We start from the raw sequence: 14971 nt of genomic DNA on the forward strand, positions 1-14971 counted from the left end.
TACACCTGATTTTATTGTTTATTTTGATTGGAAGTACGCCATAATATGAAGGTCTCATACTACCTTAACATTTAATTTGTTAAAAAAGAAGACTTTTTGAACATTTTCCGTGCGTTAAATATAACAAACATTTATCTCGTAGACACCTATATCAACATTAGAGTCAACCTATACATTAAGGCAAGTCCTGCCAATCTTTATTTACCAGATGTTGAGCGTTTTGATTTTGGTACAGATGATTTGCTTAATTTCCTGTCTTAATTAACAATCTCCTGCAAAGAGAACGCTAGTCTGTGCTTCATAAAAAAGTCACATATTATAATACATGTAATAGATTTATTTTTTTACACGTATCTCTTTTAAGTTTAATAATTCTAAACCTTTTGATAGTCTATCAACTGCCCTGTTTAAAATGTGAATGATCGGATATAACAAAAAGTGGGGATAATTTTTATAATAAAATGATGGTACATGTGTGATACAATTCGTACAAGCAATAACCGTCTGACACTGGTGCAGATGCAAAATCATATTCAGAAAAATTTTGTACATTTTAATTATGGTTTACATGTAAACCATTTTCACGGTATTCTTGTAACAGAATTTCCCATTCTTTAAAACATTTAAACATTTTTTTTAGTGTTTCATGTGGGTATGAAGATAGGTATCATTGCAGTTTTTATAGCTACTAAAATTACAACTGACATCTAATTAGCTTAACAATGCATCTAAAAGGAGCTTTTAAAGTTAAAACGAATGCGTGCATGTACTCATACGCGATTACTCGATAGTGTAGATTTATGACATGTCAGTTCAAAACTCTTTAAACAACAATCGATTTTCTTAAGAAATAAAAAAAACAAACACCTATAGCATATTAATAAAAATATGTCTTTTGACGATACTGCTTTAAATAAATTTTTAATTTTAATGGGGCTACAAACTGCCAGACAACGGGCTATAGTGATGAAAGGGAAATAACTCTAATTTCTTTTTTTTATTTGATCAGGTGGTCACCAGAACAGGATCAGCCATGTTTTGTATTGAGAACGCATACAAACAGTTATAAATTGTGTGATTTCTTGCTAACAAGGTTTGTTATCTATCTATAATTGCATTTGCTATGGTAATTAAAACATTTAAATCCTACATTAGAAATTTTATAACAACTTTCGTTTTAGATAGTATAACAGCTGTATAATGTCTAATAAAATAGTTTATCAAACGCAACTATGTTAACTTGATTTATTTTAAACTAATGATTTATGAAATGAGACAGCAGTTTTCAAAAGTGTTCTTTAATTGTAATTTATATCAATGTCCGACTAAAAAAGAAAAAGCTAAATGGGGAAAGCACAGGAGTCGACGATTTTATCAATTTGTAAATAAATAAATGCGTGTGCGCATGCGTGAACATGTAGGACAGTGATTTTTTTCTGGCAGAGAGATTCTACCAAAAACATAGAATATAATGGACTTTGTGTGAAAAATCTTAGCTAAACATATGTAAGTACACTTTGATAGTGGTTTGTGGATAAAGTGTCGTTATTTCATAACTCTGATTGATGATATTCTATAACCTGAGTTCAGTGCGCTTGGTCAGTACAACGGTAAACAACAGTGAACATAACTCATCCATACAACTTTGTAACTTACTAGTGTACACGTTAAGCGCCCAATGCTTTAAATGCCTGAGACAAAGAAACGTCCTCTTGATACAATGGAAACAGGTGAAAATTCCGGTGAGTCAAAAGGGGAGCACGAGAAAGTACACGATTTTCAGATCAGGGACATTATGAATGGCATCGAATGGGGCCTGCCCCCCCCCCCCCCCCCCCCCCCCACTTTTTCTCGCAGCAACAAATTTTTAAAATTTACATATAAAAAATGGAATAATCATGGAGTTGGCCCCCCCTTTTTTGAAGTATGTAAAAATTGATATGAAAATAAGGAAATGAGGATTGAAATTGAAGTTATATAGTACGCCAGCAACCCTGACCCCACACCCCCCACCCCCGGATTAGGATTTAAAAGATTTTGGGAAACTAAAAACTTTCCTTTTTGTTGTATTTTTTTGTTTTGTTTTTTGTTTTGCTTGTCAAGATTTTTTGGATGAGTCTGGCCCCCTTTCAAAAACGATGCTACGTGCCTGCCAGCATTCACTTTGACTACATATATATGAAATCTTTTATCTTTATCAATGAACAATCTTAAGTATTCAATTTACCTTTTCATAGAACAACCATGGATCCCCGTTCTACTGCCCAGGATGTGAACCGATGTGACCTTTGTGAGACCGCCATAGTACACAGCTACTGTGACTTTTGTCATGTCAACCTCTGCAAGCCCTGTGTAGTGGATCACATCTCAGATGAATATGACAAACATAAAATAGTTCCTTTCCAGAAACGAAGATCAACCCTTATTCATTCGAAATGTGAAACACATCCACACAGAAATTGTGAATTCCAGTGCAAGGATTGCAACAATATGTTTGTTTGTTCTTCCTGCATGGCATCTAAACAGCATAAGGGACATAACTTCGTAGATGTTACAGAAGTTTACAAAGCTAAGAAAGATGACATTAAAAAAGATACAAAAGAGTTAGAAAATCATATTTCCCCTACATATGAAGAAATTGCGCTCGACTTAGATAATCAGCTTGCCAACCTAGATGGGGGATATGATAAACTTACAACAACAATATCCAAACAAGGAGAGCAATGGCACAGAGAAATCGACATAGTTATAAATAAGATGAAAACCGAAATCAGCGACATAAAAGTGAAACACAAAGAACTTTTACAGAAACATTTGAATGAAATCAAACAGATACAGTCTCTCATAAAAAAAACATTACATGCCTTAAGAAAAATTGAGAAATCCACTGAAGTATCCCCTATCATTGAATACAGCTCGAAGATCAGAGAGTTCAGCAAGTTTCCACCCAAGGTTCATGTATCAATGCCAACATTCATTCCAAAACCAATAGACCATGACAAACTGTATACTTTCTTTGGACAGATCGTGGATGACAAGGATGGTATGTACATCAACAAGAAAGGAGAGGATGATCATATATTCTTTGAACCGCTGATTCAGCTCCCAGAAAAAGTGGATGAGGTCACTGGTGAAAAAGATGAGAATGTTTTGTTCGAGCATCGAGCGAAACTTTTCCGCTTTCACAAAAAGGAATGGAAGGAAAGAGGTCTTGGTGATATCAAAATTTTAGAAAACAAAGCTTCAAAGAAAATCCGGGTCCTGATGAGGCGAGAACAAATACTGAAGATCTGTTGCAATCATTACATCACAGACAAACTTAACTTGAAGCCAATGCTAAACTCTAATGGAAAAGCCTGGACTTGGTATGTCATGGACCACTCTGATGATAAGCCAAAGTGTGAGCAGTTCTCTGTCCGTTTCAAAACCCCAGAAATTGCGAATAAATTCAAAGAAGCCTTTGACAATGCTAAAAAGAAGCTGTCTGGATTGGTGTCCACCGAGAAAACGCCCAGTTCTTCAGCAGCCTCGGGCACTTCCTCCAGACCACCAGCAATCCTACATACTTTGTTGAGTGAGGATGACCATGTGATTTATATAAAGAAAGAAATGGCCACCCCAGCTCAGGTCGAAATGGCTCGGAAATTCAAGTTACCTGACCACTTTTACCTGTATGAAAATGCCCCTCCTTGTCCTGGGTGTATAGGATGTGAGGGTTACAAGGAAGGCACCAAGATCACACAGAAAACCAAGTCTCCTTCACCAAAGAAAAATCAAGATAAAAATGTGGTTTCCAAGAGAGCAGACACTGACTCTTCATCCTCTGGAGGACTTTTTGGTGCCTCAGCTGCTCCCCCTGGTGGATTATTCAGTTCCCTTGCAGCCGGGGGAGGGGATTCCAAGAAGACTACAGGGTTGCTTGGTCAGCCACTGTTTGGAGGTGGGGGAGTTTCCTTCTTCTCGTTCTCTGGGCTAGCAGCTAATGTAGACACTCAGCCCGCTGCTTTCAAGAAAGATGACAGTAAGCCATTCAGCTGGTCGCGGGCCGGTCAGAAGCTGTTCAATCGGGAGAAGGGAGAGGAGGATGGGGAGGAGGTGACCCAGGGATACGACCCTCACTTTAAGCCGGTGGTTCCCCTCCCCGACCTAGTGGAGGTCAAAACAGGGGAAGACGATTTTGAAAAGCTGTTTTCCCATCGGGCAAAACTGTTCCGTTATGAAAAGGACACAAATCAGTGGAAAGAAAAGGGAATCGGAGAAATGAAAATTCTAAGACACAACGGCACTGGACAATGCAGGCTGCTTCTGCGAAGAGAGCAGGTCTATAAGCTTGCTTGTAATCAGTGGTTAACCGCTGATCTAAAATTCAAACGAATGTTGACCTCAGAGACAGCTTGGTGTTGGGTGGGTCAGGATTTCAGTGACAATGAAGCTAAATTAGAGCAACTTGCTGTAAAATTCAAGAGTACTGACCTAGCAAAAGAATTCAAGGATAAAATCGATGAATGTCAGAAAAATTTGATTGAGAATCCACCAACAGTGTCAGCGTAGCTTAGCAATCAGGAACCACATCTCAGGAAATTCCAGAAGAAGAACATGGCAGTGATGATAAAGATGATGATGAGGGAGGTATAGAATAGGCTAGTTTTTATATACTATAACCAGGCACTATAACCATGATGTGCGCATGCGTGAACCAACTTTTCATCGGGATCGGTAAACAATTTGAAGGAAATTCGAAAGCTATTTGGAGGAACCTCGAAGTGATATAAGTACAATTCAGTAAAGCGATTTTTATATGAAAAGTTCATTAAAAGTGATAAAAATGTTATGTACATTAGATTTTACACCAAAAACTTTAATAAATAATTGAGAGAACACTAAAAAGCAGTGTTACAGGGAAACAACAGGCACTTAGCATCGGGGGGGGGGGGGGGTGGGGTGGAGTGGGGCAGGGACAGGGGGGCGGGACTGCCCCCTCCAGCACAGGTTTTCTTGCAGCAAACATTTTTCTTGAATTTACTTATAAAAAAGTAAATTAACATAGAGTTGCCCCCCCCCCCCCCAATGTTTTTGGGACCATGTAAAAATTAAAATAAACTGTGAAATTGAAGTTAAAGGTACACTTAGACCTCTACCCCCACGGATTAAGATTTTCAATTATTTAAAAAGTATTTTTGAGTTGTTTTTTTTTTCAAGACAAGATTGGATGAGTCTGCCCTCAACCCACTTTGCTACGATGCTACGTGCCTGAACAAAATATCATGGTTTCATTACATGCATGCCATTTTTTTTGGGGGGGGGGGGTACTAGGGGTGAACAGGTTACTGACCCTTTGTAGATCTATCCATGACTTATCACCAGGGTCTGTATACACATTACCAGGGTCAGTACACCCATCACCAGGGTCTCCAGGGTCAGAGTACGTATCACTAGAGTCTGTGTGCTCATCACCAGAGTCTGTACACCTATAACCAGGGTCAGTATACCCATATAAGGGTGTCCATACCTATCACCAGGGTCAGAGCACGTATCACCAGATTTTGTGTGCTCATCACCAGATTCTGTACACCCATAACCAGGGTCAGTATACCCATCACCAGGGTTAGTATACACATAACCATATCAGTATACCCATCAACGGGGTCTCCATACCTTTCACCAGGGTCATTATACCCATCCCTAGAGTTTTTGTGCCCAACACCAGTGTCAGTATACATATAACCAGGGTCAGTATAACCATCACCAGGGTCTCCATACCTATCACCAGGGTCGGAGTCGGTACCACCAGAGTCTGTGTGATCATCACATCACCAAAGTCAGTATACCCATCACCAGGGTTTCAATACCTATTACCAGGGTCATTATACCCATCACTAGGGTTTGTGTACCCATCACCAGGGTCTGTACACCTATACCCAGGGTCAGTATACCCATCACCAGGGTCTCCATACCTGTCACCAGGGTCAGAGTACGGATCACCAGAGTCTGTGTGCTCATAACCAGGGTCTGTACACCCATAACCAAAGTCGGTATACAACACCAGGGTCGCAATACTTATCACCAGGGTCATTATACCCATAACTAGAGTCTGTGTTCCCATCATTAGGGTCTGTACACTCATAACCAGGGTCAGTATACGTATCACCAGGGTCTCTAAATCTATCACCAGGGTCAGAGTACCAATCATTATTGTCTGAATGTCCATCACCAGAGTGTCCATTCATATCACCAGGGTCATAATACCCATCAATAGAGTTTGTGTGCCCATTATCAGGGTCTGAACACTCATAACCAGGGTCAGAATACCCATCGCAAGGGTCTCCATACCTATTACCAGGGTCAGAGTACGTATCACGTATACACATAACCATATCAGTATACCCATCAACGGGGTCTCCATACCTTTCACCAGGGTCATTATACCCATCCCAAGAGTTTGTGTGCCCATCACCAGTGTCAGTATACCCATAACCAGGGCCAGTATACCCATCACCAGGATCTCCATACCTATCACCAGGCTCAGAGTACGTATCACCAGATTTTGTGTGCCCATCACAAGGGTCTGTACAGTCATAACCAGGGCCAGTATACCCAATACAATTGTCTTAATACTTTTCACCAGGGATAGTGTACCCATCAATAGGTCTGTGTGCCCATCACCAGGGTCAGTATACCTATCACAACATTCAGTGCACTTATCATCAGAGTTTGTACATCCATTACCTGAGCCAGATAATACTGACCCTGTTGAGAAGTAAAGTAACCCTGGTGATGGATATATACTGACCCCGGTGATAGGTATACTGACCCTGGTGAAGAGCACACATACCTTGGTGATATGTACACTCATGACCCTTGTGATAGGTTTACTGACTCAGGTGATGGATATACCTACCCTGGTTATGGATTTTGAGATTCTGGTGTTACGTATGTTGACCCTTAGAATATCTAAATGTTTGCGTATACCGACTCTGGTGATGGATACGTACTTACCCCTGTGATTGGATACAGACCCTTGTGATACGTACACTGACTCTGTCGATATGTATACTGACCCTGATGATAGAGAATGTGATAGATATACTGGTGATAAATGTACTGACTCTTGTGATAGGTATACTGACCTTAGCGATGGGCACACATACCCTCGTGATGCGTACACTGATACGGCCGTTAGGTAAGCTAACTCTGGTGATAGGTAATAGGTACGATGGTCATGGTGAAAGTCTACTGACCAACGTAATGGATGTACAAAATGTATACACCCTCATGATAAGTGCACTGACTGTTGTGATAGATATACTGACCCTAATGATGGACACACAGACCCTATTGATTCGTAAACTATCCCTGGTGATAGGTATTTAGACCTTGGTGATAAGTGAACTGACCTTGGTTATGGGTATACAGACCATGATAATGGGCACACAGACCCTAGTACTTCGAACACTGATCCTAGTAAAAGGTATATTGACTCAGGTGATAGGTTTACAGTTCTGGTGATACGTACTCTTACCCTGTTGATGGGTAAACTGACCCTGGTGATGGGCACATGGACCCTGGCAATACGTACATTGACCCTAATGTTAGGCATACTTGTCCTGGTTTTGAGTGTACAGACTAATACGTAATACGTACTCTGACCCTCGTGTACGTATGGAGACCCTGGTAATGGATATACTGGCCCTGGTTATTGGTGTACAGACCCTGGTGATGGGTGTACTGGCCCTGGTTATGGGCATACAGACTCTGGTGATGGGCACACAGACTCTGGTGATACGCACTCTGACCCTGGTGTTGGTTTTACTAACCGTGGTTATGGGCATACAGACTCTGATGCTGGACACACAGACACTAATGATTGATGTTATGTCCCTGCTGATAGATTTTCAAACCCTGGTGATACGTATTCAAACCCTGGTGATGGATACACAGAGCTTTGTGATATGTACTCTGACCCAGGTAATAGATTTACAGACCCTGGTGATACGTAAACTGACCCTGGTTAGGTGTATACAGACCCTGGTGATGAGCACACGGACTCTGTTGATACGAACTCTGACCTTGGTGATAGGTAATATAATTGAGAACCATTGCTGATGGGTATACTGGCCCTCGTTAACGGCATACAGACTTTGTTGATAGGCACACAAATTATAGTTTACAGACCCTGGTGATATGTTTACAGACCCTGCTGATACGTATTTTGACCCTGATTATGTGTTTAAAGACCCTGGTAATGGTCACACACACCCTGTTGATAGGTTAACAGACCCTGGTAATACGAACTCTGACCCTGGTGATTGGTATACTGACCCTGGTGATGGGTACACAGACTCTGATGATACTAACACTGACCCTAGTGTTTGGTACTGAGATCTTTTGATGGGTATACTGACACTGGTTATTAGTGTTCAGACCCTGGTGATGGGCACGCAGACACCAATGATAGGTAAAATGACCCTGCTGATAGATTTACATGCCCTGGTGATACGTATTCAGGCCCTGGTGATGCGTTCACAGAGCTTGGTGATATGTACTGTGACCCTGGTGATGGATTTACATACTCTGGTAATACGTACTCTGACCCTGGTGATGGATTTACAGACCCTGGTGATACATATACTGACCCTGGTTATATGTTTACAGTTTCTGATGATGAGCACACATAATCTGGTGGCACGTACTCTTACCCTGGTGATAGGTATGGATATCCTGGTGATGTGTATACTGACCCTGGTTATGGGTGTACAGACTCTGGTGCCTGGCACACAGACTCTGGTGATACGTACTCTGACCCTGGTGATAGGTATGGAGACCCTGGTGATGAGTATACTGACCCTGCTTATGGGTGTACAGACTGTGGTGATGAGCACGCAAACTCAAGTGATTGGTATAATGACCCTGGTGTTAGGTTTACAGACCCTAGTATTAAGTTAACTGACACTGGTTTTGTGTATACTGACCCTGATGATATACGTAGACTCTCATGATACGTACACTTACTTTGGTGATAGGTATTGAGACCCTTTTGATGGTTACACTGACCCTGTTTATTGGTGTACCGACCCTGGTGTTGGGCACACAAACTCTAGTGATGGGTATAATGACCCTGGTGATAGGTATGGAGACCCTGTTGACGGGTATACTGACCCTTGCTATGGGTGTACAGACCCTCGTGATAGGCACATAGGCTCTGGTGATACGTACTCTGACCCTAGTGATAGGTATGGAGATCCTGGTGATGGGTAAACTGACCCTGGTAATAGGTCTACAGATCCTGGTGTTGGGCACACAAACTCTAGTGATACCTACTCTGACCCTAGTGATAGGTATGGAGACCTGGTCATGGGTATACTGACTCTGGCTGTAGGTGTATAGACCTTAATGAACACACAGACTCTGGTGATACGTACACTTACTCTGGTGATAGGTATGGAGACCCTGGTGATGGGTATACTGACCCTGGTTATGGGTGTAAAGATTCTGATGATGGGCACACAGACTCTTGTGATACGTTCACTGACCCTGGTGATAGGTATGGAGACCCTGGTGATGGGTATACTGACCCTGGTTATTGGTGTACAGACACTGGTGATGGGTGTACTGGCCCTGGTTATGGGCATACAGACTCTGGTGATGGGCACACAGACTCTGGTGATACGCACTCTGACCCTGGTGATAGGTATGGAAACCCTGGTGTTGGTTTTACTAACCGTGGTTATTGGCATACAGACTCTGATGCTGGGCACACAGACACTAATGATTGATATTATGACCCTGCTGATAGATTTTCAAACCCTGGTGATACGTATTCAAACCCTGGTGATGGATACACAGAGCTTTGTGATATGTACTCTGACCCAGGTAATAGATTTACAGACCCTGGTGATACGTAAACTGACCCTGGTTAGGTGTATACAGACCCTGGTGATGAGCACACGGACTCTGGTGATACGAACTCTGACCTTGGTGATAGGTATTGAGAACCATTGTTGATGGGTATACTGGCCCTCGTTAACGGCATACAGACTTTGTTGATAGGCACACAAATTATAGTTTACAGACCCTGGTGATATGTTTACAGACCCTGCTGATACGTATTTTGACCCTGATTATGTGTTTAAAGACCCTGGTAATGGTCACACACACCCTGTTGATAGGTTAACAGACCCTGGTAATACGAACTCTGACCCTGGTAATTGGTATACTGACCTTGGTGATGGGTACACAGACTCTGATGATACTAACACTGACCGTAGTGTTTGGTACTGAGATCTTTTGATGGGTATACTGACACTGGTTATTAGTGTTCAGACCCTGGTGATGGGCACGCAGACACCAATGATAGGTAAAATGACCCTGCTGATAGATTTACATACATCACTTACTCTGGTGATAGGTATGGAGACTCTGGTGATGGGTATACTGACCCTGGTTATGGGTGTACAGATTCTGGTGATGGGCACACAGACTCCTGTGATACGTACTCTGACAGTAGTGATAGGTATGGAGACCTGGTGATGGGCATACTGACCATTGCTATAGGTGTATAGACCTTAGTGAACACACAGACTCTGGTGATACGTACACTTACTCTGGTGATAGGTATCGAGACCCTGGTGATGGGTATACTGACCCTGGTTATGGGTGTACAGATTCTGGTGATGGGCACACAGACTCTGGTGATACGTACTCTGACACTGGTGATGGGTATAGTGACCCTTGTTATGGGTTTACAGACTCTGGTGATGGGCACACAGACTCTTGTGATACTCTGACCCTGGTGATAGGTATGGGGACCCTTGTGATGGTTATACTGATCCTGGTGATGTGTGTTCAGAATCTGGTGACTGGCACACAGACTCTGGTTATACGTACTCTGACCCTGTAGACCCTGGTGATGGGTGTACTGACTCGGTAATGTGTATACAGACCCTGGTGATAGGTCATTGATAGATCTACAAGGGGTCAGTGACCTGTTTATCCCTAATACCCCCCCTCCAAAAAAAAAAAAGTTCAGGCCTGAGTAAAAAAAAGCATAATAGATATTTTCCTCTCCCTCTCCTAGCCTTATGTTTATTTATTTTGAATTAAAGTGTTTAATGTAGAACCTGGTGAATGGCACGATGCACGAGACAATATTGGTTTAAATAAAGTCTTTATACTAGGTGTAAAGACTCTGGTGATGAGCACACAGACTCTGGTGACACGTACTCTGACCCTGGTGATAGGTATACTGACCCTGCTTATGGGTGTACAGACCCCGGTGTTGGGCACACAAACTCTAATGATGTGTATAATGACCCCGGTGATAGGTATGGAGACCCTGGTGATGGGCATACTGACCCTGGTTATGGGTGTACAGAATCTGGTGACTGGCACACAGACTCTGGTGATACGTACTCTGACCCTGGTGATGGGTATACTGACCCTGGTTATGGGTGAACAGACTCTGGTGATGGACACACAGACTCTGGTGATACGTACTCTGACCCTGGTGATAGGTATTGAGACCCTGGTGACGGGTATACTGACCCTGGTTATGGATGTACAGATTCTGGTGATGGGCACACAGACTCTGGTGATACGTACTCTGACACTGGTGATGGGTATACTGTCCCTTGTTATGGGTTTACAGACTCTGGTGATGGGCACACAGACTCTGGTGATACGTACTCTGACCCTGGTGATAGGTATGGGGACCCTTGTGATGGTTATACTGATCCTGGTGATGGGTGTTCAGAATCTGGTGACTGGCACACAGACTCTGGTGATACGTACTCTGACTCTGTAGACCCTGGTGATGGGTGTACTGACTCGGTAATGTGTATACAGACCCTGGTGATAGGTCATTGATAGATCTACAAGGGGTCAGTGACCTGTTTATCCCTAATACCCCCCCCCTTCCCCAAAATAGTTCAGGCCTGAGTAAAAAAAAAAGCAAAATAGATATTTTCCTCTCCCTCTCCTAGCCTTGTGTTTATTTATTTTTAATTAAAGTGTTTAATGTAGAACCTGGTGAATGGCACGATGCACGAGACAATATTGGTTTAAATAAAGTCTTTATACTAGGTGTAAAGACTCTGGTGATGAGCACACAGACTCTGGTGACACGTACTCTGACCCTGGTGATAGGTTTGGATACCCTGGTGATGGGTATTCTGACCCTGGCTATAGGTGTACAGACCCTAGTGAACACATAGACTCTGGTGATACGTACACTGAGTAAAAAAAAACCGCAAAATAGATATTTTCTTCTCTCCCTCTTTTAGCGTTGGATTTCTATTTATGTTTGTAGAACCTGGTGAATGGCCCAATGCACGAGACAATATTGGTCTTTATACTGGCATACACGTTTGTAATGAAACCATGATGTTTTGTGCAGGCACGTAGCATCGTAGGAAAGTGGGGTGGGGACAGACTCATCCAATCTTGACTTGCAAAAAAAATATATCCAAACATAATTTAATAAATAGAAAATCCTAATCCGTCGGGGTAAGGATCTAAGTGTACCTTTAACTTCAATTTCACAGTTTATTTCGTCCCTTTCATTTCAATTTTTAGATGGTCCCAAACACATTGGGGGAAGGGGTAGCAACTCTGTGTTAATTTACTTTTTTATAAGTAAATTCAAGAAAAATGTTTGCTGCGAGAAAACGTGTGCTGGAGGGGGCAGTCCCGCCCCCCTGTCCCTGCCCCACTCAACCCCCCCCCCCCCCTCTGATGCTAAGTGCCTGTTGTTTTCCTGTAACACTGCTTTTTAGTGTTCTCTCAATTATTTATTTAAGTTTTTGGTGTAAAAACATTTTTATCACTTTTAATGAACTTTTCATATAAAAATCGCTTTTTTAAATTGTACTTATATCAGTTCGAGGTTCCTCCAAATAGCTTTCGAATTTCCTCCAAATTGTTTACCGATCCCGATGGAAAGTTGGTTCACGCATGCGCACATCCTGGTTATAGTGCCTGGTTATAGTATATAAAAAGTTGCCTTTTCTATACCTCGATGAGGAGGAAGACGATGATGATGAGTATGATGATGTGGAGGAAATCCTGCTGGAGAAGCGGATGACGTTCCAGATGATGGAGGAGAACCAGTGGCAGAACAATGGGACATTTGTATTGAGGGTGATTTATGACGATGACGTTAATGCCAACAAAGTGACGTTCACCAAGGACAAAAAGGAGGACCTCTGCAATCATCTCATTACCATCGAATCAATTATCAACCTTGACAAGGGCAAGCATTTTTGTGAATGGCACCTAATTGACTTTGCCACAGATGAACCAATCAGGCGGGGCTTTAGAGCGGTGTTTAGCTCAGTTCCTGCTGCGGAGAAATTCTACAAAAGTTTCCAACAAAGACGCACTTTGGCCCGAGACTCAGAAATCTCTGAGCGAGACATGGAACCCCGGGAACTGTTGGTGCCAGAAGTACATGGGCGAGGAGCTTACGATGACTGATGATAATACGAGTGAAATGTAAACGCATTGTATTATTGTATGTGTATTGTTATGCAGGACCTCTGACCCTGGTCCACCCCAACCTTACCTGGTCCAACCTACTGGAGCTCCAGTTCCGATTCTACTGTCTACCATACTACACATGTTTACCTTGTTTTCCTTATATATTGTCTATTGTCTGTTGTCTGCCACATATTGTCATGTAAGACACCAGATATTTGTACTATATGTTTTTTAGTATCTCGGCTACACAACATTGGCGTCGCCGGTAAACTTTTATAAATCGTCTTTTTTGTGTATTTTTGGGGTATTTTTGTCCACACGGCGATACACATATCGCCGGTTGGATTTTCTCGGTCAAGTTCGTTTTTGAGCAACATTTATTTGCATTGGACGTTTATTATAAGCGTCAGGTGCGTTTTTCCTACAATTTGACCGGTTATTTCATGTTTTCATAGTGTGTTTTTGTCACGGCGTGCTGACAGTTAGCACGTGCGGCGTCTGCTATTTTCATATCGGAACTCAATATTGTCATTATTTTTTCTACTGGGTATTGTCGTTTACTTGCGTTTTCATAAGCGTACTTAAAGCGAAATTTAGTATAATTCGTCTTGTATTTTTGTCTTTCGTGTTTCTGTAAACACGTGGGTGACCGTTTCTTTTGCATGATAAGCGTGAATTGTAAATACGTGTTCAAGAGTGTAAAATTTTCGTAGTTTTTCAATTATTTTTCGTATGCATGTAGTATATTGTCACACTCAAGCATTTATCTAACTTTGAAAGTCATACTTGTAGTTATTATTACCTAGAAAAGGTTTTTCATATTTTTGACATTTTGTTTACAGTTTCGGTCGTCTTGTCTGTCGCCATTTGAGCGCCAAATCGACTGTGACGTTCGAAAGTGAAAGGAAGTGAAAGGAACTTTCACTTTCGGTTTCATTTTCTGAAAACGTGTTTGTTTACATTAGACTAGTTAGTAGTTTATAAAATATATTTTCAAGCTTTAGTTAGTAGTTTTAAGTAAGGTTATTACTGTTTACATAAACATTTACTTAATTCATAAGGAGAAGTAATATTTTGAAATATTATCTTGAACTCTTTTTGCTGCTGTTGCAGTATATCAGTTGTGAGCAGCATTGTTTGATAAGTTCACGATATCATAAGGTCTTTACATATCTATTGACAATAATATTGTATTAGTTGAACATATCATAAGTTTATGACAAGTACTTTGGGCTGTTATATTTGTAAATTATTCAGATTTTTTAAAATTACACTTTAGGAAAAAAATTGTTTTTTGAAAAAAGAGAATTTTTGTTTTTTCTCAATTTTTCAAATTGTGTTTTACTCATATAGGTTATCATTGTTCAGTCTTTGTTTGGAATTACATTTTTTGAATTAGATCTAGAGATATTTCATTTATTTGTCAAAATTAGTTCAGGCTTTGAAATAACTAAAGTTAGAACTGATTACTTGTGATTGCCAGCATGCAGTCAACCAT

General features: G+C 41.4%; 3 protein-coding genes across 4 annotated transcripts; all 3 read left to right on the top strand.

Moving 5' to 3' along the window:
- Positions 1–1008: 1008 nt before the first annotated feature.
- LOC128158228 (E3 SUMO-protein ligase RanBP2-like) lies at positions 1009–4893 on the top strand. Of its 2 annotated transcripts, none has more exons than XM_052820983.1 (2): positions 1009–1093; positions 2238–4893. In XM_052820983.1, the coding sequence occupies exon 2, from the start codon at positions 2245–2247 to the stop codon at positions 4549–4551; it is 2307 nt and encodes a 768-aa protein (XP_052676943.1). In that variant the 5' UTR covers positions 1009–1093; positions 2238–2244; the 3' UTR covers positions 4552–4893. The 2 variants fall into 2 exon arrangements, with proteins under 2 accessions (XP_052676943.1, XP_052676944.1); XM_052820984.1 differs by lacking the exon at positions 1009–1093 and adding an exon at positions 1212–1506.
- A 4308-nt stretch (positions 4894–9201) lies between these two features.
- On the top strand, positions 9202–10983 carry LOC128158251 (uncharacterized). Its single transcript, XM_052821009.1, has 2 exons — positions 9202–10405; positions 10511–10983. The coding sequence occupies exon 1, from the start codon at positions 9391–9393 to the stop codon at positions 10000–10002; it is 612 nt and encodes a 203-aa protein (XP_052676969.1). The 5' UTR covers positions 9202–9390; the 3' UTR covers positions 10003–10405; positions 10511–10983.
- Positions 10984–11701: 718 nt separating this feature from the next.
- LOC128160812 (uncharacterized) lies at positions 11702–14868 on the top strand. The gene is made up of 2 exons (XM_052824136.1): positions 11702–11776; positions 12970–14868. Exons 1-2 carry the CDS (start codon positions 11702–11704, stop codon positions 13468–13470), a joined length of 576 nt encoding a protein of 191 aa, XP_052680096.1. The 3' UTR covers positions 13471–14868.
- The last annotated feature ends 103 nt before the right edge of the window (positions 14869–14971 follow it).

The sequence above is a fragment of the Crassostrea angulata genome, chromosome 8 (assembly GCF_025612915.1).
Source record: "Crassostrea angulata isolate pt1a10 chromosome 8, ASM2561291v2, whole genome shotgun sequence".
Lineage (NCBI taxonomy): Eukaryota > Metazoa > Mollusca > Bivalvia > Ostreida > Ostreidae > Magallana > Magallana angulata.